Here is a 24,299-nt window from a genome sequence, read left to right on the forward strand (position 1 = left end):
TCGTTTTTTCCGGTTGCGGTAGTTGCAAAGGTAGCGGTTGCGGCACGGGCTCAAACGTGGCGCGCAGTATTTCGCCTGTGTCACGCAGTGCCCTGGGTAGAAATTCGCGCCAAGCTTCTAGTCCGCTCTGAATATGGAAACGAGTCGGGTTGCAACATCAAATTGTAGATATCAGTGGATGACGACAGAGCGGGACCCGCCGGTACCTACCGCCGCTCGCTCTCGCCCGCGGGTACAAAGCTGCGTTAGCGTGCCCTTAATGTTGCTATGGAATATATGATTGTAGTTGTGTTCGACCGCATTGGCTCTCTGACTACACCTGCGTGCGACCAGATTTCAGCGGACCAGAAGTTTGTCGCGGACTATACTAGTGGTTGCGTTAACCGGTTGCACGGGTCGCAGGGGTTGCAGCGGTTGCAATGCGGACTCGGTCGTGGCGCGCGCCAACTTGCCGCGCTTGCCGTGCAACATAGTGTTAACAGTTAACACTCACCGGTTGCTGTGGTTGCGGCGGTTGCAGCGCTTACAGCGGAGCAATGCGAGTCCGATCGTGGCGCCCTCCAGCTTGCCCGTGTCGCGCAGTGCCCCGGATACTAGAGGCGGCACTCACCGGTTGCGCTGGTTGCGGCGGTTGCAGCGGTTGCAGCGGTTGCGGCGCGGGCTCGGGCGCGGCGCGCGGCAGCAGGTCGGGCGGCAGGCGCGCGGGCGGCGGGGAGCCCCGCAGCGCGCGCCCCACCAGCCACATGGCCGCCGCGAACTGCGAGCGCGACAGCTTGCCCGCGCTCTCCGTGTCGCACAACGCCCTGGGGATAACGATACAATATTCGTTACATTCGATAATAACGATTACGTTGCCCATGTGATATTGTCATATCGGAAAAAAATAAATATCGATATAGAAAATGTTAATTGAATTTGCTGCGCCGAACATCGGCTAAAAAGGATTGTCAACATTCATCATCATCATCATTAACCCATTACTGTCCCACTGATTAATAAAATTCATCTCTGAATTTTATCAACGTGTAGAAGGGTCTTCCAATTGAATTTTTTTGTTAAGGGTTTGAACTGACAAATTGAGTTTGATAATTCAGGCTGTTTCAGACCTCCTCAACTGTCGAGAAACATATGGGCAATAGCGTAACACGTCTACTTGAGAAGTAACATTACGCTGTACTGACCATATCTGCGCGAGCGTGGCTTGCGGCAGGCCGCTGTCGAGGAACACGTCGCGGATCTCTGCGCCGGAGACGTATCCGTCGCGGTCCTTGTCCGCGGCGGTGAACTGCGCGTCGTACTGCGCGCGCTCCGCCGCCGTCAGGTAGCCGCCGCCCGCCGCCGCCGCGGGCACGGGTGTCGGTGTTGACGACGGCGGCTGTGGCACACAACACGCTTTGACTTAGGAAATATAGAATAGATAATATGTGTCTGTCGACGACCACGGCAGCTATACACGTCTTCTTGGCATGCAACACGCTTGGGCTTAGTATATACAGTAAAGGGAAGGTGTCGATCACGACGGTTGCAATATAGGTATTTTGTAGTATTTATGTAAATTAATAAATATTACAGGTATTTTTAAAATGAACACGTCTTTACGAACAATGACCTATTTAATTTTTCATGTATTATCGTAGTATGTAAATTATTTTTATAACAAATAAATTTTATTCTAAATTTAACTTTATAACAAGAAAAGGATTGATACTTTATATTACAGATAAAAACAACAAACCTTCGAATACTCTTCTTCGAGTACTAATTTAGTCTTTAAACTTTGAATATAACTTATTTTTTTAATTAAATAAAACTTACAATTGAACATATTGGCCAAATTGGGTGGCAAGTTATCACTATGTTGCCACCAACTTCAAATTGATTATTAGCACTCAAAAGTAATCAAATAAACACATCGATATACTCGATACACCAACAAATTATTATTCACAAAAACACACGATAAAGAACGAATGCACCATACTCACACTAGACAAGTCCAGGAGTCCTTCCAGCAGCGAGGCGTTGCTCTGCGGCGGGTGCGCGGGCGGCGGCGCGGGGCGCGGGGGCGGCGCGCGCGGCTGCGGCGAGGGCGGGCGGGACGGCGGCCGCGAGGGCGGGCGCGACGGCGGCCGCGAGGGCGGGCGGGCCGGCCGCGCGCGCAGCTCCGGCGGCAGCGTCGTCGGCACCGCGTGCTTCTCTAGCGCCTTGTACACTAGGTGCATCGCCTACGGTACAATCAAATTTAATATTTATTTATTTATTATTGTAACTTTTCTAATACAAGGTGATAGAACCCTCTGCGGTTCAACTCTGGCAGCACCACCACCAAACCTATTTCTGCGTCATAACAGCCGTGTTGAGCACCGGTGTAGAAATATGAGAAGGTGATACAACGAAGATACTAATACAGAACAAGTTATAAGCAGGACCACTGTGTTATAAAGGTGAGAATCTGTGTTATAAAGGTGAGAATCCTGTTCATCGTTTATCGTAGATTTATAACTAAAGGTTTATTATTACTTAATGTCCTCCATGGTTGTTTAACACAATTATTGCAATAAAGAAAATATATTCTAGGCATAAGAGTGGCATAATCACTCTTAGGTACTGAACTACTGATTCAACATTGATTTGATGATTTATCGTAAGTATCAAAGTGATAACAGTGAACTCACCACAATAAACTCATGTCTGTCAAGCATGCCATCCTTGTCTTGGTCTGCCAGGTCCCATATTTTGCCTAGAATGTCCAGGGGGAGTTTTGATTCCATTAGCACTCCTTTCACCTGCAGAAATAAATTAATTCAAACAATGTTGAAGATCTTATAAACTTTTAGAACTACACTTCTGTTTTTTATCATTTTTTGGTAATTAAAAAGATATAATTTTTAAACTATTGCCTATGGGTTGCAAGGTTTCCAGAACCACATGTTACTTCTGTTACGAAAAGTCTATTGCATTACTTACGTATTACCTATTAGTTTATTAGCTATAACGCAAATATAATATATTCAACAAAAAAGTTCCTTGAAACAGCTTACACCATATTAATTTTGATGAGCACAACTCAATACTCAATTATTCTCATCATCTCAACATCATCCTATAATTAACAATAGACAATGTATGGAACGGACTCAAACCTTGTTCCCAGGTATGAGTCCGTTGCTCGGCTGCAGCGAGTCGAACAGCTGGCTGTACTTCTCCCGCTCCGCCGGCTTCACGCTCCAGTCGCTGAGGGGCGCGTGGGAAACTGGTGCAGACGGGGGCGGCACTTTGGGGATCTCGCCCTGGAAAAACAATTTAAAAGACCCAGTAAGATAGAGATGGAAGCAATACTGTTAGACTGGGAAGATACAACCGCCACATTTATTTAAGGTTGTGTTTGTTGCGGCGAAATTATATATGAGCTGTACATTCTAATCCTCAGAAGGGAAGACGCATCTGCGATCGGCTTCAGGTAGGATCTATGTTCTATAAGGCATTGGTTTCAAATGTCCTTTGGTGGTAATGACCACTTACCATCAAATGGACTGCATGCTCGTTGCAGTTCAAGGAACGATTATCCGTTCGACTCAGATCTTTTACACATCAATTAATAATCATCTTACATTTTACCAGCATTAAGCCCAAAATGTACTTCCCAAAATAATTGCAACCAATTATTGCAATTATTTAGCACTCTTTATTTGCTTATTATATGCGTATTACACTATTTACGTACAACACTATACGCAGACAAGATAAAATAATGATTGCGAATATTATGGACCGAAAAAAATTAGATTTATAATATCCCACAGTATCGAATTTTGCCCACGAAGAGGAAGGGGTAGAACCCATTTACTCCAGAGGTCCGGTACCTATCACTCTATAATACCGACTAACAAGGAATACTCTCAAAATAATGTAAATTTTGATGATAATTCCGCTGTAACGATCTGCTAATGAATGACTGTACGAGGTATCGATACACACACATTCATCGTTCAAACAATTCACGCGTTCACACCATTCCTACGTGGCTAAGGCTACGGGTTACCCTTATAATGTCGCACTGCTGAGTAGTGATGGAGATGATCCCCTTAAAACGAGGGAGACTCCGCCATGTTGTTACAATAAGAATTGTATAATAAAAATATAAAAACGTTTATGTTCAGTTGCTTAATCATCACACAAATTACTGTTTGCTTACTTTTATAGATATTCTATTAACTAAAGTCTAAAACTTACCACTTTGGGTGGAGGTGCCTCCGAGTGTATGTTGCTCATGTTGATGTCCTTGCCAGCCTGCGCCAGCGCCACCAGCTTCAACGCCACGAACAAACCCGCCTACAACACAAATATAATAAATATTACAATATCTCCCAAGAAGCAAAATATAAAGAAAACATTGGAAATTATAACATAGAAAATGTATTTTATGTACAAAATAAGAATGTCCATTTTACATTGTAGACAAGACAACATTGTAAGGCTCAGAAAAATCTTTTTAATCGGTTTTTGCGTGTCGATTTTTTCTCCCATTCCACATTCTATTAAAGTTCAATTACACGCTTATGAGTGTACTTCAGTCCTAGTACTTTGTCCTCAAGAATCGTGGCACAAAACTTAACAAATACTATTATCTACCACCTAATTACAAAGGAAGTTTAGCCACATATTCAAATTACTTACTGTCCCTTACAAAACCTTAGCCCTTTGTTTCAAACCAGCAAACACTCAACCACACTAATCACAGAAACACAGAAACACAAACTAATTAGACCAAAAACGACGACAACGTAAAATTAAAAATTAATTTTTTTCAACAACTCGAATACAAATAATTCACAAAAAGACACATTGACGCTCACAATTTAAATACAGTGATAGATAAGGCACTATCTCGCCTCGTAACCAAACATCCACGAGAGCGCAGAGTCGATTGCGAGTTTGCGACTGAATATCAGTTAGACAGCAACATTAATTGTGGCATAATTAAACCGAACAAAGCAATGGGCTGAAACGTGTCGCCACGTTCTACAGTAATTGAATGAAGCTGAAATTCTTGCGTCTATTGGTACCGTTATAAGATCAACGACGTCTCTACATATGTATCATCATATCTTCAGTGGTTTATAAACAATTCGAAAATCGGCCCACCACCATCTACCTTCCATTTGAAGGTGATAGAACCCTCTGTGGCTCAAGTCTGGAATAACCACCGCCGCACTTATTTCTGAACTATAATAAAAATGCGTTATTTGAACGCTCTTAAACTTACGCTCGTCCAATTTTTTCCCATAAAATTAAAAAAAACGAGAAAAATTGTCAAATGTAGATTAACCTTCATATAAAAACCCTTATAGAAAACTTATTTAGCATACCTTTAATGCATTCATACTATTTCATACTCAAAGTGGTTCATATCGACTCCCAGGGGTCGGCGACGAACTGCAAGGAATATTTGTGAGCGAAAAAAGTATTGACAATCGGTGTGAAAAGAATTGGGTGCCAGGACAATGGATTTCATTTTGGCATTTTTAGTTTAAACGCCCAGGAAGGCGATCGAGAAGATAGTGAGGTAAGTGGTCTAGGAGACAAAATAATTTGGGGACCTCGGCTTTGGAGCACTACTACTCAGCTGTACGACTTATCATTGTTAGTCATAAACTATTATAAACCTGATATTCCAATGTACAGATTACTGTGCCACTATTAAGTGATTACAGAAATAACGATTTGTTAAAAGTATTGATGCTTTAAAACTATGACAGTTCATAAAACATGAAGAGGTCAATGCTATGGAGACCAGCTCTGTCTTTGAAAAGGTCTATCATGAATAACGCTGAAATGAGTTCACGCTTCTTGCGCGCATGCCAAAATACCCAATGGACTATTATTAAAGCATAAAAATTGTCACGACCTACTGACTCAGGTCGTTAATTTGCGAAAAAGCCTACAAATTCCCCATCTGAGCATTTGGCAATGCGTAGGGAGGCCGTTCGATACCGCCGGGGTCGCGAATTTGGCAGAGGACGCATCTTAAGTTCATTGCAATAACTTTAACTAGACTTTGTCTCGTCAATGAAGCGGGGATTAACTAAGTGGATATGTCTTGTAAGTCATTTATGTAAGCGAAAGGCATAGAGTCATACGAATTATCGGTATAAAAATAAACCTTGAGTCTTCTTTAGATATTTGTAAAATAAGTTTATTGTCTTTCGACCAGAAAGTCAGTTCCGGGTTCGATCCCCGACCTCACACATATACAAATTAAGAATTTAGATTTTTCTTCTGGTTGTTTTCGGATGTCTTTATGTGTGACCATGGCACCTATTATACCTACAGGATAACATAACATTTTTTATCTAATAATAAAGAGTTATAGATAAATCCAATGATACTTTAAAATATATAAAATCGAAGATCATAAACACAAAAATAAAAACAGCCCAAAATCATTTCCCGTCTCCATTCTTCGAAGACAGGGGAGCAAAGCTCTCTTACAAAAGCGAATACAATTAATGTAAAATAACAAAACAAATCAAAGAAAAATCTACGGAAGTTTTACTTCCCGGATTCAGTTCTATAACAGGAAATAATGAACGGCAGTTTGTTCCTTTCATTCATATTGCAGATACGTGAGTACGCTCGATGTGTCAATGGACGCATGCCAAGGATCCAGATGCTCAAACTTATGTGAGTGTGCCTGTCACATTGGCCATGATAATTTTACTGGATTGTCAAAACTAACAAGTACAACATTTTAATTATCAATATTTAACATATTATTACTAATCTCTATTCATTTTATTGACAAATAACATAAGTTTTACTTTTTAAGATCGTAATTTTATTAATTAACGTAAAAAATAAAAACAATCTCTTAATTTCCATTAAGAAATTAAAAAAACACGTGTGTTTTAGCTGGTTAAAAATCTCACCACTCACATAAAGGTTTGTTGGAATATATAAATATCCATTTATTTGGATATCCATCCAGTCTTACTTTGATTCTTTTTAATTTCACAAAAGACTATTCAAATTTATAGACATACAGGTAAAAGTTAAGTGCGTACTTAATGTCGTGGTTACAATACTTCGATCAAATAGTACCAATGATCGAAGTTATAATACATTTAGACGATTCTCGTGGCGGAACAGTCTCAATAAGAATCTGACTACCACTCAATTCAATATTCAGTTTCAAATTCCATTTAACTTCAGTGGTTGCAAAGCAAATCAAATTTCATTTCTGAAAAAGAAACATTTATATTCCATTCGAGGAACTGTTAAGGTTATTAAAATCGTATTACGGAAAGGTTAATTCGACTTGAAACATTGAAATTTTCGTGAAAAACTGGAAATTATAAACGAAATCGTTTAATTAACTTTTCTTGCTACTTATTAAATAATATTTAACAATTAAATTAATGATAAAAGTCTGTAAGTTAAAGAACTTTTTTATAATGTTAAAGTAGAGAACATGTATGCAGTCTATCTGATGGTATGTGGCTACTGCCGCCCATGGACATTTTTATGATCAACCGAAGATAAGATTAAAGTCCTATCTAAGATCTACCACAGATACCTAAGATACAGATACCTAAGATACCTAAGATCTGCCACAGCGCTACCCCGCAGGACTAAGTTGGGAATACCTGGATAAGGTATGTCTCCCTTACCACATTCTGCAAATTGGAAAACAGCAGCACTAAGCACTGCTGTTATTAGGCAGAAATGGGTACGGCATTGGTGCCTCCGAAGTCGAACCACAAAGGGTTTTACCACCTTCTAAATGGTTTCAAATTACAAAGATGCCTAGACATTTATTTAAAAACAATTTAAATTAAACCCCGAAATTAACGTGTGACTTTGAATATATCATAAGTACCTATATTACATAACCAAAGTAAAGGTTTTCGTGCCTAGCTCTTAATTAACTGACCTATATGAAGCTGCATTCAATATTTGGAGCAAAGCTTACATAAGCAGCAAAAACCACTATACAATTAAAACCGAAACTCGACAAAACTTCAAATTTTGAGCATTATATTAATGAAAAGAAATTCTATCTAGCGTCATTAAAATGCTTACTGGTCCTAAATACGAAATTGGAAAGGCTCATATAAATACGAATGCCCTTTTAAATTTAAATCCGTTCTTTACAAAAAAGTTACGACCAAAAATAACTTCGACGTCAGCAAAAGGTCCTTTGGAAATCTGTTGCGTCTTTCTTTACATTGCATAATCCGTCCCTAACAATCGATAACTCGCAAGTTGAAGACGCTCATTGCTCACCAATCACCCTACGAGAACGAGAAGGTCCTGTCTTCTTTACTTTTTTGAATGTCAATACACCTACCGCCAATTCACAAGGTGTATCGTTATGGAGAACTCACAAGGTGTTTCGTTATGAGAACTCGCAAAGGGTTCCAATAAGTTGATAAAGAAAGTTACTGTCAAAAGAAAAAACCCGACTGCCTAAAAATGCCTTTGTTACTCCCACAATTTAAACAATTCCAACGCAATATCATATTTTAAAACTGTCAAGCCGTTTGGGCTAAAGGGCGTGCCAAAGGATGAGACGTACCTACATACATACATATATACATACATACATAGACGCTCGAAAATGACCCGTGCAGATGCAGATAAAAAGTCAAAAAGATAAGAAAGGAATTTATGTGAAAAACTATACAAATGGATTTGAAAATTTGTCTACACATACAAACATATTCTTTTGTCACCCTACAATATTTAAAATGTACGACTTCGTAAAATTTTATTATAGATACACTATTAAACGCTTCCCACTTATGATTTAAAATGAAAACCATCACGTAATTCATAATTATGTTTTAAAATGTAATTAAAGGTTATCATGTTAAACAGGTTTAATTGCATTAAAAAGCTTTTCACTATTTCACAATTTCTGTAAATAGTTTTTTTTCTTTTTCAGGATTATCCAAAGGGTATAAATGGGACTCTATTAGTAAGTCTCCGATTTCTGTCCATCTGTCCTTCTGTCACAGGGCTCTATCTCTTGAACCATACCATAATAGGCAGATACGAAATATTAACAAATTATGTACGTGTGTCGTATACGAGTTTGCCTTGCACTCTACATGTTTTTATTTAATGTCCTAAGTTGTATGCCTCATATGCATGTAAGACTGCCTTAACACACAAGTTTATTTGATATTAGTTATAGTCCGCGCCAATCTGGTAGTCCGCTCTGAAATTGTTGCGAGCAGGTGTAGTCATACAATTTGCTATGGTGACGCGATTCATTTCTATGTTCAGAGCGGACTAGCAGTTTTAGGCAGACTATACCTATGTCTTGATTTTTTAGATCTAACCCATTGGTTGACTATAAATATGCCTCAAATATGAAGTAGAAAGTTGGCAAGCAGATTCATTAAATTCCCCTCTGTTCTCTGAATATCGGACGACATTATGGCAAAATATAAGAAAAACATTGCAGGATCATGAATATATTATAGAGAATTACAATATTGTAATAATCTCTATCACAGTATCTGCCCACTACATTTTTAGCAAACCAAATATTCTGTATGGTTTTATGAAAGGCTAATATTTTATTATATTTTATAACGAAGTTATAACAAAATCTGCTAATTCTCTCATATATTTAAATAATTACTGGACCCTGCAAGATATATTATAAACAACTGTGATCTAACATTCTCAGGATACAGAATCAAAGATAAGTGATGCATTTTTTGGGTTTATAATATATTCCTAGATAGAATACATGACTATATTACAAGATTTCTTACACTTCCACAACACTTTAAACACAAGCAAACCTTTAATAGGACAAAAAATGATGCAACAATAGCAGTAGTAGAACTGTCATATCATTTCATTTCTATGTTTTAGCAAGAAAAGTTACTTATTTCTTACCTCAGCGTGTCCGAGATAAGATACTGCAGGAGTAAGTCACAACAAGAGTTGTTTCCAAGATAAGTGATACATACTTTGTCTTATTTCATTACAAACTTTGTTATCTTCACAACTGTTTATAGGTGTTGAGCAAATAAGATACAATGATTCAAACATGCTTAGACTTAACCAAAACTGGGTGAATGAGTGTTACATTTAAATGTCAGGAAAAGTTTAGTGTGTGGGCAATGATATTTTTAGGTAATACATCCACGTGTGTGGGAGGTTTACTTGTAGAAGTTGTCATTATGTATAGAACCATTTCCAGACTACTAATTTTAGCTCCCAGTACTATAGCTGATTCCATAGTAGGATTCAAATTTAAATATTAAGAGCATTCAAATTAGTTTTTTATTTTAATTCATCTCTGTTATTGTAGTAGTGAGGATGTATATTCCCTTTATGGAGTCTAGATTTTAGATTTATTTTTTATAATGTAAGTTGCAACTGCAACCCATGAATTAAGATTAAAGGATAAGAATCCTATCTGAGGTTAAATGCATTGCTACCTCTGAAGGCTAAGTTGGAAGGTCTCATATCTGTTATAGTCCGCACCAAATTGTTAGTCCACTCTGAAGTTGTTACAAGCATGTGTAGTCATACAATTAACTATGGTGACGCAATTCATTTGTATATTCAGATAGTCTATACAGCATTCAGACTATACAGCATTACACTACTGTTATAGGGAAAAAGTAAAATATCTATGTAGTGACCACTTAACATGAGAGGATCAAATCTTCATTTTTCATTCTATATTCTTATGCATATTGTAGAATATAAAAAATGTATTAATGAAATATACTATAATTCGATTTTGAACTCACCTTGTCCAAGTACCCCTTGCCGGTGGGGTCGGAGAGGTCCCATATCTTGCTGAGGACCACATCGCTCAGTCTGGACTTCTTAAGGAAACGAGCCGCATCCAGTGCCTGTATCGCCCCAGTGCCATTAGGGTCAACCTGAAAAATGATGTCATGTTTAAATGATCCAAATCTACTCTACATCATAATCCAACTAGGATTCCCTGTGTTGTGTGTGCCATGGACATACTCAAAGACAAATGTAAAAACTTTCAGACCCAGAAAAGATTTCCATTTATGATTTAGACTGCTGGAAAATAGGATATTGAACTCAGATCCCACTGCATCTTAGATCGGCAAATCACTTTAAATAACCAATATTCCATTTAAAATTGAATGTGGTATATATTGTTTTTCAATACCAAGGGAAGAATACTAGTTTATATAATATCTTAAATGCGAGAGTAATATCAAGAGATGTTTCCATATGTGATATAAAATTAATAAAATTATGTTTCACAAATCAATATCTAAATTCAGCATGACAATACAGACGGCTTATATCAAATGGAGATAATAAGGTGATGATATTTCAAAAGCATACAAATAATTTATATTCATCAATTAATATTTCATTATTTACATCTTATATATTTGCTACTACAGCACCTATTCAATAAAGTTACTACCTATTAGCTAACTTACTATTTAAAAAATAATAATATAATTGTAATCATTCAAATAATTACATGCAAATAACATCTTAATAATAAATGAATCTTGTCCATTAAAAGGTTCAAGTCTTTGGAGCACCCTTTTGACCCTTAGATCTGAATCTAACATATAACAGACAATAGTGACATTTACAGAAATATGGTCAAATCATTGCCTAGTGCTTAGGGCAATGGAGTCTAGGAGATATAAACTAAATTTCAAAGTGTTTAAATTTGTGATCTGATCTCCCATTCCCATATTTCCATGTTTCTTAAGTATTCAGATTAAACATTCGTCGCCATATACAATTATATAACTACAAAACTGCTATTTTTCAATTTTAATTTACCTTTTTTTAAATGTTCTGGAGTAATGAAATTATCTGATGCAGACAATCTAATATCCTTGAAACTTTAAATCTTGTATTAAGGTAAGATTGAGTATTAATTTGTGCAATTACTAAAGAACTAATTGTTTTAAGTACCTATCTATTAACACTGTTCTAGTAAAATTACTAGTAAAAGTGACGGTTTCATTCAAGTAGAGCTATACAAACGAGAAATCATGTAATAGTACTTACTTGGTGGTAATAAGCTTCGTATATAGAACTGTGGGTCCCTGCCACCTGCAAAGGTTCAAGCCACATTTTCATATCGGAAAACTCACAAGTATTCTACACTAAACCAATATTTTCAATCAAAGAATGGGTGTGACATATCACCACTGTACATGACGTTTTATGTTCGCGCAAATAGTACTCAAATTTACTATCAATTTACGAACTACAAGTCAATTAACTACGCGAGCACTTAAAAAAAACACTGCACTATAATTTCTACTACTGTCGCCTGCAATTCATATATAAAACTGCTCAATTTTCGTATTTAAATCAATGTAGACCAGTCTCGGTTTCATGGCACTTCAACTCATAATTTCTGTACTTTTCTTGAGCCTGTCCCCAGTAAATACTACACTTTGGGGTAGTACAACTACTACTCTTTATATTAAACTTGTACATTCAAAGATAATGTAACACAATTAATTTAATTTCTACGATTTCTACCTGAGTGGGAGAAGGCAAGGCAGCCATTTTTCACATCTCCTCGTCGACCAATCAATAGAGCGCAGAGACTACAGACGTTTTGACATTTCAAATTAGTGAAGTGGGTGGAACATTCATGTTTGTTTTTATATATGGCAAGCAGGTCATAATTTAAAATCTTAAATTATTGATCTATAAAAATAACATAATTTGCTATAGCTACTAGTTAGTATTCCTAAATCATCTAATAACTGATTTGTACAGTTGAAAAATCATGATATTATTTCTTAAGTATTCAGATTAAACATTCGTTCATGAACGTCAGAATCGTAGTTACAGGGGATTAACCAAATAAAATCAGATTCATATTAGCATAACTATTTTAATTAAAAGGTATATTTATAATTACACGTCGGAGTTGTAATATTCTTGAATACTTCTTATATATAGGGATGTTTCTTCATTTCAACGAATTTTAACAAGCGTTCCAAGCCACGTCTGTTGATTTCATAAAAAGGTAACATTTCACATTTCTTTAACCATTCATTCACTTTTTTGTGCTTTTCCGATCTTCGCACAATTTGATATACAGATGTGATCGTTGACATGAGGCACATATCAGCAAGACTTATCTAAAAATATAATATAGTCATGAATTAAAGATTGACATCGAACATTTTATAAGTTTGTCTCATTTTAATACAAACCTCGTCACCCGCCAGCCAACTGTTTTTATTTAAACGGGACTCTATATAATCTAGAGAAAAATTCAGCATATCTAATTTCGCTTCATTCACGGGCCACTTTCCAGCAAAGTAATCTGTCTGAAAAAACAAATAATATCGATAATATCAAATAAAAAACTATAAACTCTAAAACACATAATAATATTTCATAATTTAGTTCTTCGGTCTTACGAATATTGTACTATCAATTGGAAATAATGTGCCAGAATTAAAAAACAGCATCTCATCTATTCTAGCCCTTATTGATATTTCACTTGGATAAAGTTTTTCATCACCACTAAGTTTGCAAAGGTACAAACAAATAGCATGGCTATCACATATTACTTGATTTTGTACCAACAGTGCGGGAACTTTTTGCAGAGGATTTATCTAGAAAAAAATATGTACATGTAAATTCTTGTTTATTAGTAAGACTATAAGTTATCATCACATACATACTAATGACTATATAGTTATTGTCTTTGCAAGGCAATACTAGAATAAAATTAAATAAAACGTTAGTATGAAGGTATATTTACATTTTTATAGAACTCTGACTTCTGTTTACCGATAAATATATCTATTTCGTGATAGTCTATTTTAATGTCCAAAACTGATGCCGTCATTAACACAAAGCGTACTGGTGGAGAAGCTTCATCTCCGTATAGTACAATCTTCTTATTATTTAATGGTGAACTTGAAATAAAAAATATGTTTGTTAAATTATTGTACATTACTAACTTTTACTAAGTAAACGATCAAGTAAATAAAATACTAATACTTACGTTTTTGTATAGGAACTGTAAAATCGTGAGAAGAATGCACCGAAATTAATTTTAAGCATTATTACCTTTAGTGATCAAAGATTATTACACACAATTGTTAATAGAACTGTATGAAAAAAGTAGTGGATATATTCTCTTTAGCACAAAATACGTTGTAGGTTGACAGCTAATAAAACGGTTGTGGAGTGAAACATGTCGGTTTAAATCCGATTCGAATATCAGCGCTGTATGTGTACTCTATTTTACATTTATTTAAAAGTCAATTTATCCTTTCCGAAGTTGGGTCTGTTTTTTAAACAGCTTACATTATTTGGGGCATAAAATTGAATTTCATAAAATGTGAAACTTATGTGTCCAGCTGAAAAGTTATGTTTCCCTTTACATTAGTAAAGAGGTTTAATTCTATCACCTCAGAAGTAAGGATTAAAACGAAATATTTTTTTACGTTTATGCTTTACGTCAAAATGACTAACTACTACTTCATCCATAATTCACCATAAGCATTAGTCTTTAAAAGCAATAAAATGTAAAACCAAATTAATTCAAGTCATTTTCATAGCACATTACTATTTATGTAGTTTTATTAACGTTTAAAGTATCAAGTGTAAATATATTCAGTATTATTTAACAATAACTTATAATATGGGCGTAGGAGCGAGCAAATGCGCAGCATCTACTACTTTGAAGTAAGATAATAATAAATAAATTAAGTCTGGTGTAAAATCGTAGTTAATCCTTTAATTCCTTTTTAATTTAGGCATTGTACGCTATGGAAAGCAGATCGCAGTCCTTCGTGCAGAACTGTCATGATGGCGCTTGATGCCATGAACATCAGTGTCACAGAAGTGGACCTAGATATAGACAAAGCTGAACACAGAGCAGCAGAAATAGCTGTAGTGAGTATCTTAACATTTATATAAGCTGGTAAATAGGAAAATGTGTACCTTGATTGCCACGGCAGTTCAATGTTCAAGTAAACTTTTAACATCTTAAAATATAGATTGAAGCCTTGTACCTTAATTAGCGTTACTACTTACTACCCCTAAAACATAATTTTATATGTAGCTAACCCCTACATATTCATAGGTTTATACTTATTCCTTTTGCAGATGAATCCTCTCCAGACATTGCCAATTTTTAAAGATAGAGAACTTGTTTTATGCGACAGGTACATGCCAATACAGTATTATTTAGATTTATGCCAATACAGTATAATTTAGATTAAATCTTTCACGACTTTTTCAATTATTTAACTTTATAAGTTTAATAAATGAGTTGATTAAACTTGAATTGCTTTTGCTTAAGTATGTTTCATTTATCTATACTCTTAGCAAAGCTCCTACTAACAAATACGTATATTATCTAAAGTAATCGTCCTGATTTTAAATTTATAATTATAGTCATGCAATAAGCACTTACTTGGCATCAAGATACTGTTGTATGGATAATATACTCCCAAGAGATCCTGGTGGCCGTGCACTAGTAGACCAGTTGATGTTTTACAATGGTGGAGTGCTGCATCCACGTTACTGTGCCGCAGCTGTTAGTTATTGAACGCTTATTATATGATACTTAAGTAAAGTAATATTATAACGATATTTTCCACATTATCCTCTTTAAAGGAAAGTAGTGAACTTTTTTAGAAACTATACTTGATCAATATAATTTCCAGCCTCAGAATGGTGCTCAAATTCAAGACCCTAATACTTTTCAAGCCTTAAGAGTAGGTATATGATCCTCCCAATTAAAATTTTGTTTTATTTGCAGTATCCAATTCTATACGAGAATTGTCGTTTTGTGATGCCACAACAGCTATGTGATATTGAAAGTGCATACATGGATCTTGAGAGCATGTTGTGCGGCCGTACTTGGTTTGGCGGTTCTTGGATCACATTAGCTGATGTTGCATTAACGGCAACTGTCAGTACAATGAATGTTCTTGTACCCATCGATAAAAAACGGTAATCCCTTATAATATTAGACATGACCTAGATTTTTCAAGATTATTATAACAATATTATCTTTCTAAAGTTAATGATAAATTACCTAATATGATATTCTATTTTACGTAGGTATCCAAGACTATCCACTTGGCTATTTCGTATGTCAGATGAAATGTTTTACGTTACGGCGAATAAGAAAGGTTTGGAAGAATTCACGAAAAGAATAGGCGAGTTCACTCAAATAAACAATGCAAGTTAAGGATATGATTGAATTGAAATATTGTTTTCACTAAGAGTATATTAATTGTCGATACCAGATTGTGGCAGAGTTTATGACCAAGGAGAATTCAAAAGATGTCCGCGCAGCTCTTGTACAAGGCGATCGGTGGCTGGTCTTCATTTACCCGAGGGCAAATAAAAAGTGAAATTATGAAATGTTTTATAAAATATGAACAGCAATAACATAATAAGGAATATGCATGTAACTTAGATTGTCTTGTTATTTTTTTCCTCGGTACTTGATGGTCCTGAAATTACATCTAAACAATTATTTTTTATTTATTTCGTATTAAATTGATTAAAACTTTAATCAAAAATCGTAAATTATGCGAGCGAAATTAAAATTTGCAAAACGCATTGCCATTGGTCGAATCGAAACATGACGACACGCAGCGTGTTACGATGTTTATCGGCATTACTTAGATGTTTATTTAGATTGCTGCAATGTTTTTTATTACCTCGTGAGATTTTACTATATAGCATTATTAGGAAATTAATCAAGAACAATGATTGAAAGTAGTTTTGTCAAAGCATAGTCGGACTATTTACCTATATACTATTTATATATAATATTATAATAGATTTTAATGCGTTTTTGTGCGTTTCAAATGATAGTGTTTGATGTAGAAGCCTTCAAGTACAATAAGTACCTAACGAAGTAGATGATCAATGCAATATTTTAAAATTATTTACCTAAAATTATTGTTTGTTACAGTAGAAGCAAATGTTAATGCGATTTTGGAGATACTTTATCTGTTTCCTATAATCTTACACCACTTTTTTCACTTGAATAATAACTTTATGTGCATATAGTTATCAGCACAAAACAGTTCAAAACACGCTCCGTGACGTCATTAAAAGAGCGCAAAAAAATGGCGGCGTTCAAACGTTTCAAATTTTATCGACACTTTAAATAATTTTTAAACAAAAATTTCAAACACGAATATTTTTGTTTATTTTTTTTCTATGTTAAAACGAAGTGATAAGTGATTTAAAATATTAAAATAAAAATGTGCATATTCCCTATTAAAATATACATGTAACACATCTTGTTTTATTTTCACATGACTTTTAGCAGCCAGTAACCATACTTCTGTGTTCTGAGATTGAATAAATAAATAGTCTCACTATTTAGTCTTGGTGATCTTTTTTTAAGATTTCGTACCAAAAGGGTAAAAACAACAACTCTGCTGTCTTTTTATCTATTCACAGGACATAATAGACACTTGATTTTTTTACACTACGCATTACTATAGTTGCTATAATAAAATTTAAAAATGACATGGAAAATAAAAAATACCCACAATTTTTACTGTTATTTGGCTTGTCTACTGAGCTGAGTAATAAGTACCGCAGTTAAAATGGACACGCTTTTATAGTTGCTATTATAAAGGCAGCATATAAATAGTACGGAACGTGTAGTGTGCAAGTTCGACTCGCACATGATTGAATATAATTTTACTCTATTTACTTAAAGTTTCATAAATATTATTTTTCTATTAAAGTTCTATTAAAGTAAAAATTACGTATATTATAAAACTTATATTGTTAAAAACAATATAAGTTTTGTAATATACGTAATGAGTTGAATTAAATATCAAATAATTTCTCTTTGTGAATGGCAATCATTAAATCGATTTAACAATCGATATTTAGATATTACATTTATAATCTGGCTTGATAACACTTGCATCGCATCACTATTACAGAATTCACCTGTCATGTTCATTCTTGATTCTTGTATTTCTTTCTGTCAACAACCTATTTGGAATTTTGGTATTCTTGCATTTGTTGTTTAGAGTAGGGATGAACGAGTGTAACAAGGTGCAAGTTCAGTAATTAATTATGTAGATTAATAAACCTATTGTTCACTCTGAGTTCGATGTGAAATATAAAAAGTTCACGTAGCTCTCACATCAAAGAAAGTTTGTACTTTATTGTGAAAGTGTCCAGATTCGTGCACTGCGGTATAATGAATCAGTTTTATACAAAATTATAGGATATATTTGCGAAAAATAAAACGCAACGTGGTGTATTTGTTTGGAAGTCGTAAATCGGTGTCACATGTCGGGTTTCGAGGCGAGCCCCACCAGCGGTACGATGCCTAAAATGGGGCACGTTACCGACCTCCGGGAGCAGTGGCTGGTGCGGGCGGACGGCGCGCTGGCCCACCGCCTGCAGGATCGCGAGATCAATTCGCACCTTTGCGAAAATAGGTACCGGAACCAGCAAATCCGGGAAGACTTCCCGCTCGCGTTGAATGAGCAGAGAGGTATAGAACACGAAGTGTATCTCAGAGAGCTCGCACGTCGCCGTCAGGCGGAAATCGATGAAGAAATCGCACGAGAAATGGCCGAAATTAATTTACGAAGGCAACGACGACATCAGACCGATATGATCCAGCCTAGCTCGTCGCGAGTGCCCGCCCCGCCGCCGGACATCGACCCCGAGGAGCTGGGGCTCTCCACCGCCGAGCTGGAGGAGATGCGGCGGCGCCTGGAGCAGGAGGAGCGGGACGCGCGGCTGGCGCGCGAGTTGAGTCACAAGGACCAGGACCAAGACACACTGATGGCGGATATGAGGTGCGCTGTCGAAGCCCAGGACAGCGAACTGGCGCGGCTACTCCAGGAACGTGAGTACAAAAAGTTGCAGAGAGCTAAAGAGAAAGCTAGACAGAAGGCACTGTTGAAGAAACAACAGAGATTGGCTCAGCAGCAGGAACCCCTGCCTCCCCCTCCGCAAGCAACCCTCTGTGATGCGTACAGTAATCCACGTGACATGTTGCGTGAAAATGGGCTCCGATTATGTAAATCTGTTGACTCAGATTTGAACTATGTGGAACCCTTCGAGAAGGAACAAATACAGTCGAAGGCCAGTGCTCTTTTATCCAAAGAAATATCTAAACAATACTATACACAAGATGCAGGGACATCAAGCACAAATATTAATGCTTTACATGTGCATACCAGATCATTTGATACAGACCAATTACCAAATTTAAACACCTCACTTCAACATAGGCATCCACCTCCCCCTCCGTCGACAGGGAAGAAACCACGTTTCCCTGATCCCGTCAGCATCAGACCAGCTTCTCACTACCCTACAGACAATATTCTACCAAACAATGATACCCCAAACACATCCATGCCACACAGTTTGAGTGAAAATAACAATTTGTATGAGTCAACATTCCCTCCTGAGCCAAATATGAGTCACAGGTATGACCGGGGAGACTCCTCAAAACGATTGTCAGTTATATCAGACATTACCGCAGAGGGACTTGCTAAGAAAAACAGCAAACAAGCTGACATTCAAAAGAAAAGAAGAGGATGCAAGATTCAATAAAACTTTCTAATTTCCATTGGTAATCTTACAAGCCAGTAATTAATTAGTTGCACTAACTTTGGACACAGATTAGAATCTCAGTAACAGTAATTACTACTTTATTGGTATTTAGAAAATTATTATTTTGTGCTGTATTGGTTAGTAAGATGGAAGTCAATCGCAATTACTGAATGCTTAATTATGCCATTGAAATGTCCCATTGCATTAATTTGCAATAGAAATTAGCGAGGTGACCTGATTTTATGGTAGACGTCTCGAATAATAAAACCATTCTATTTGTGCATATAATGAACAATGCAAATTATACTAGCCGACATTTCTCTATAAGAATATTTAAGGGACATAGCCCATTATTGTTTTTGACTAATTCCTACTTTGATTTTAAATTACATCACTTAGTGTTCAATCACATGATGTCACATTAATTAATTAAAAGACTATTGTTGCTTAATTATTTAGAGTCACGAATTATTCCCTGGAACATCTTTGAAGTTAAAAAGGTCCCTATTGTTCAAAATTACAACATATTGGGTTCATAAATAAATCCTAACTTGGATAAACTAATGGGTGAACAAAAAATCCTAATTTATATTTTATTTTATTGATTATCTTCATTAAGAAATTATTTATTATATATAAACTGTAGTAGTACCTGCAGATAAAGAACCAATGAGCCATTTTATGTTATTCTAAGGTCACAAGTGCCTTAAATTAGTTATAAGCCATTTTACTTTACATTCCGAACATGTGATTTCTGAAAAATAAATCTGGTAACAAAATTATTGCAGCCTAAATGATTTTAAATGAAAATGTAACTGTATATCTCTTTAGTTATAAGTAAGAGCTGCTATATTATGTCCATAAATAAAAAATAGTTGTGATTATGACAAATAGTATTTCTGCATAACAATGTCATAAGCAACATTTATCTTAATAATAACATTTATATAAAATGTTATAATTAATTTACAGGTATTTTACGTGTTATTATACAATTATACATATTTAGTGCTATATTACAGTAAGTTGTTTAGTGAAAACATTGACATCTATGCTATTTTTATTTTACTAGTAGTGAAAGTCCTAGACACCTAGGAATTGTAACTTAAAAATAATAATAACCTTAGATGTAATTTTAAGGCCCACATTGTTCACTATCACCAAATCTTAATGATGATTTCAAAATTGGTATAAACTTTTCAATAGCCTACCAATTTGGTAGGTAGCGGAAAATTCAAGTATTTTTCAGTTATAAATTCATATTTTTATTACAAGTTACAAGCTATGTTTTTACTAAATAAATTTCTTTTTACATTTTACAGTAAGGAATCTCTCTCTTTCTTGTACTTAATATTGAATTTCAACTGTAAGACTGATTTTAAAGTATATCCCTCTATTAGTAACTTACATTTTACTTGTGTAAAATGTTTATCATCAATAACCACTGTGTTTTACGCAGATTAAAAAGTGATAGATAAAGCCTATGATACAAAACCTTACTGTATTTAGGCCATCTGCGCACGTAATTATGTAATTAACATGTTGGTTTCAAATCAGAATTTATTAAAAATTTGGATTTAAAAAATAATTCCAAAAGTTATAATTAACTAGTAGTTAAATAAAAAACGACATTACGAAATAAAACTCATTGTGCAACTTATAGAAATATTTTAGAGATCATTTCATATGTTGCAGAAATTATACCAGTTAATACATTTTTTCTTTGTCTGTCCTTTTTTGGTCTGCGATATTTTGCACCAAAATGTGTAATTGCTTCTTTTATGATATACTTACAGTAGACTCATTTTAGTGTTTGTACCAATAATAAATATAGATACAGTAGAATATCAGTTTGTTTGTACTTTGTGTACCAATATTACCTATTTTAGTTGATTGGTACAATATTATTTTTAATAATTGACATTATTTCTATTAAAATATAACTGGAATCTCAGGTTTTTATATACTTATACCGTTAGTAGGTAGGTAGATATTAATTTTCAGTTGTATCACTTATTCGTCGAAAATATTTTTGCAATCGTAAAAACGACTGAAGATACCAATTTGTAAGACTTTACACATCTTAGCTCATACTTTTATTCGAAAAGAAACTTAGAGTAGCCAAAAATATATGCAAAAAAGATATATAGAAAAGTAGCTAAAGATCAGTATGTACAGTACGAATACTACTCATGGGTGTACCTATATAAGGTGGTGGAGTTTTGGGTGTCCGAACCCCTGCTCTTTTAGCATGGTAAAAACAAATCTTATAACATGAGGACTATTTTTTTGTTTTTACCGACAAATTACAAAGATCCATCTTTTCTGGACTCCCAGCGTAGAACAAAATCTTTTTCGCTGACCATACAAGATTACCTTACGCTCATACTACCTCTACTATTAAATACGAATGTGGTAAACATTGACCTTGTGTCCCGGAAATTTCATAACTACAAGTACAATCTCATGATAACTGGACCGACTGTTTACAACGAAAACACTATGATAAATATTAACGTACCCAATTATATATAAAATTATTGTCATTGTACGTGCAAATATACTTTCGACGAATATATTTCGAATAGATAGCAAATATATTATTTCTCTTCAAGGTGCTAGTAAATAAAAATAGAAAGTGCACATAATTGAACCGTCTCTCTAGTTACATGCAAATAAAGTTGACGTAATTTCATTGTAGCTCTCTACCGCACCAGTTAGCTCGAGATAAGTAATTGTTAATTTTAAATTGATTAAATAAGTCTTTCTCACAATACATAAGAATCTCTGCGTAATTTGTAGATTAACGCGAACAAGAGTACTGAAGATTTGATTATTCAAAAGGGCTATATAGAATTAAGCAGTAATATCTAATTATTCGGTTAATTCGTAAGGTCTAGTAATTTCTATTACCAGTAAGATTCATATGATTTGTTTTTCCTAAGATTATATTTAAATTTGTTCAATATATTTCCTTTTTAGGTGCCTAAAACGGTGTTTGGTTTTGATATAACTTTCGTCTTGTTTTTAAATTAACGAACAAATTTTTATAAGCTCAAATTTAAAGTAATTTAGTAATAAGTTATTGTAAATTTCGAATTTATTTTATTAACATAATATTATTTTGCAAGCACAGTGTGGTTTGTGTGTTATATGTATGTTAAAAGTAAGCTTAAGACTGTTTGTACTCTTCAAAATATATCATTCTTATTTTGATTCTTTTGAAATAGTTTCTTATTTTGGACAGATCCACAAAAAATACTTTTCAGTTTAAATTTAATTAAATTTAGCTTTTATAGTGATTACTGATTAGGTATTTGTAGACAAAAATTGGGGCACTTAGTGAATCGGCTACCGTAGTTGTGTTTCAAAAGAATGACGTATCTTATTACTTTTTTTAATTTTTCGTTAATTTTAAACTGAAAAAATGTTAATGAATATCAAAAATAAGCGGGAAAACACTGCAAAAGGGGTGGCCTAATTTTTGTCTCGACATGTATATTTCAGTGACAATGATATATTTTGTGAGTACTGTTTTTGATGTTATTTTACATTAGAATAGTTTATTGTAAGCAATGATTAGCTTTAAAAACCTATGGCCTTTGACGTGCCTTAACGGAACCGAACCAAACTCGAATGTATAACTTAATATTTTAAATGATAATTATGTTATTATACAACAATATTTTAGTGTTTAAGTTGGATACTGGACAAGCTGTTATGTAGTAAATGTCTTTACTGAAGAATCATATCAATATGAATACATTAACATCTAATTCTGTAGATAAAGTTTTATATACAGAATTACAGATGTATAGAAGTAATCTTAGTGTTGAAGCCTTTTGTAATTGACTGTTAACATATTCGACTTATGTTTGAAAACCCATAACGACAAATTGGGTGGGTACAGTAAATAGGTTGACCTCTTACTTAAATTCTTAGACAAAATTAGCTATTCATGTTTAAAATAAATTGTTATAACATGCAGGTTATTAAGGTCATCATATAAATTGTAGCCCGTTGTAGGTGTCTGCCTGTAAATACCTATGTGGTAACAATCGTACTAAAAATTTGTTATGCATCATTGATGAATCGGATTTTTTATGCAAACCAGCCTTGGCGTCATTTTACATGCACAAATAGCTACTAAAATATGCCCCGAGGATGAAATTTTGATAGTCGTATTATGCTTAGCTCGGCTTGAAAATCGGTTCACTGAGAGTACGATTTTGTTCTACGAGGGGCCTGGGTTGCATATTTGCATTATTTTTCCAAACCTCATTTTTAAAACGCATAAGGACATTTACAGTTTACCAACATTATCAACAAGCCAATGAGCTCGACTATCAAGTAATTAAGACGACAGGAAACAGGTCCTTCAAATTGCTTTGCAGCAGTCGCATGATAAAGTGGCTCCACTTAATCTTTCGTCGTTAGTGTATCTGTCAACAATTTTACCATCCATAGTCCATACCACTAAGTACGTGTCCATAGGTACGTGATATATAATTATCTATGATACATATCCTTTGTACATAAATAGGACACTGACTAATCAAATAAAACAAATGAATGCTTTTTGCAAACACTGGAACCAGTTTATACTATTATTATCGCATACATTACATAGTATTAATTATTTATACGTACATTGGCTCTTAAGATGTTTTTTATTTGTCAATAATTCAAAGAATAACTGACAAATCAGC

At 34.8% G+C, this 24,299-nt stretch overlaps 4 protein-coding genes across 6 annotated transcripts in view; 2 read left to right on the top strand and 2 right to left on the bottom strand.

Moving 5' to 3' along the window:
* The window catches only part of Eps-15 (Epidermal growth factor receptor pathway substrate 15), a 28,335-nt gene extending 15,731 nt beyond the window's left edge, over nucleotides 1–12,604 (bottom strand). The window contains 9 exon segments of the mRNA XM_073086302.1: nucleotides 611–803; nucleotides 1,182–1,375; nucleotides 1,986–2,225; nucleotides 2,676–2,786; nucleotides 3,144–3,290; nucleotides 4,234–4,332; nucleotides 10,782–10,916; nucleotides 12,052–12,096; nucleotides 12,535–12,604. Coding sequence (XP_072942403.1) covers nucleotides 611–803; nucleotides 1,182–1,375; nucleotides 1,986–2,225; nucleotides 2,676–2,786; nucleotides 3,144–3,290; nucleotides 4,234–4,332; nucleotides 10,782–10,916; nucleotides 12,052–12,096; nucleotides 12,535–12,561 — 1,191 coding nt within the window. The 5' untranslated portion in view covers nucleotides 12,562–12,604.
* Nucleotides 12,605–12,875: 271 nt separating this feature from the next.
* On the bottom strand, nucleotides 12,876–14,209 carry LOC140752406 (glutathione S-transferase 1). Of its 2 annotated transcripts, none has more exons than XM_073086691.1 (5): nucleotides 14,024–14,209; nucleotides 13,778–13,934; nucleotides 13,584–13,628; nucleotides 13,221–13,337; nucleotides 12,876–13,145 (listed from the first exon to the last, which is right to left on the bottom strand). In XM_073086691.1, the coding sequence occupies exons 1-5, from the start codon at nucleotides 14,080–14,082 to the stop codon at nucleotides 12,954–12,956; spliced, it is 570 nt and encodes a 189-aa protein (XP_072942792.1). In that variant the 5' UTR covers nucleotides 14,083–14,209; the 3' UTR covers nucleotides 12,876–12,953. The 2 variants fall into 2 exon arrangements, with proteins under 2 accessions (XP_072942792.1, XP_072942791.1); XM_073086690.1 differs by having other exon boundaries at nucleotides 13,431–13,628.
* Nucleotides 14,210–14,299: 90 nt separating this feature from the next.
* Nucleotides 14,300–16,937, top strand: LOC140752405 (glutathione S-transferase 1-like). 2 transcript variants are annotated; one of them, XM_073086689.1, is made up of 7 exons: nucleotides 14,300–14,439; nucleotides 14,781–14,919; nucleotides 15,133–15,191; nucleotides 15,424–15,565; nucleotides 15,791–15,984; nucleotides 16,096–16,193; nucleotides 16,284–16,937. In XM_073086689.1, exons 2-7 carry the CDS (start codon nucleotides 14,830–14,832, stop codon nucleotides 16,382–16,384), a joined length of 684 nt encoding a protein of 227 aa, XP_072942790.1. In that variant the 5' UTR covers nucleotides 14,300–14,439; nucleotides 14,781–14,829; the 3' UTR covers nucleotides 16,385–16,937. The 2 variants fall into 2 exon arrangements, with proteins under 2 accessions (XP_072942790.1, XP_072942789.1); XM_073086688.1 differs by lacking the exon at nucleotides 14,300–14,439 and adding an exon at nucleotides 14,500–14,709.
* A 1,018-nt stretch (nucleotides 16,938–17,955) lies between these two features.
* LOC140752080 (uncharacterized) lies at nucleotides 17,956–24,198 on the top strand. Its single transcript, XM_073086232.1, has one exon. It carries the CDS (start codon nucleotides 18,310–18,312, stop codon nucleotides 19,588–19,590), a length of 1,281 nt encoding a protein of 426 aa, XP_072942333.1. The 5' UTR covers nucleotides 17,956–18,309; the 3' UTR covers nucleotides 19,591–24,198.
* The last annotated feature ends 101 nt before the right edge of the window (nucleotides 24,199–24,299 follow it).

This window comes from Epargyreus clarus, unplaced genomic scaffold, assembly GCF_041222505.1.
Source record: "Epargyreus clarus isolate Ecla_fem2 unplaced genomic scaffold, WU_Ecla_fem_2.2 ptg000024l, whole genome shotgun sequence".
Lineage (NCBI taxonomy): Eukaryota > Metazoa > Arthropoda > Insecta > Lepidoptera > Hesperiidae > Epargyreus > Epargyreus clarus.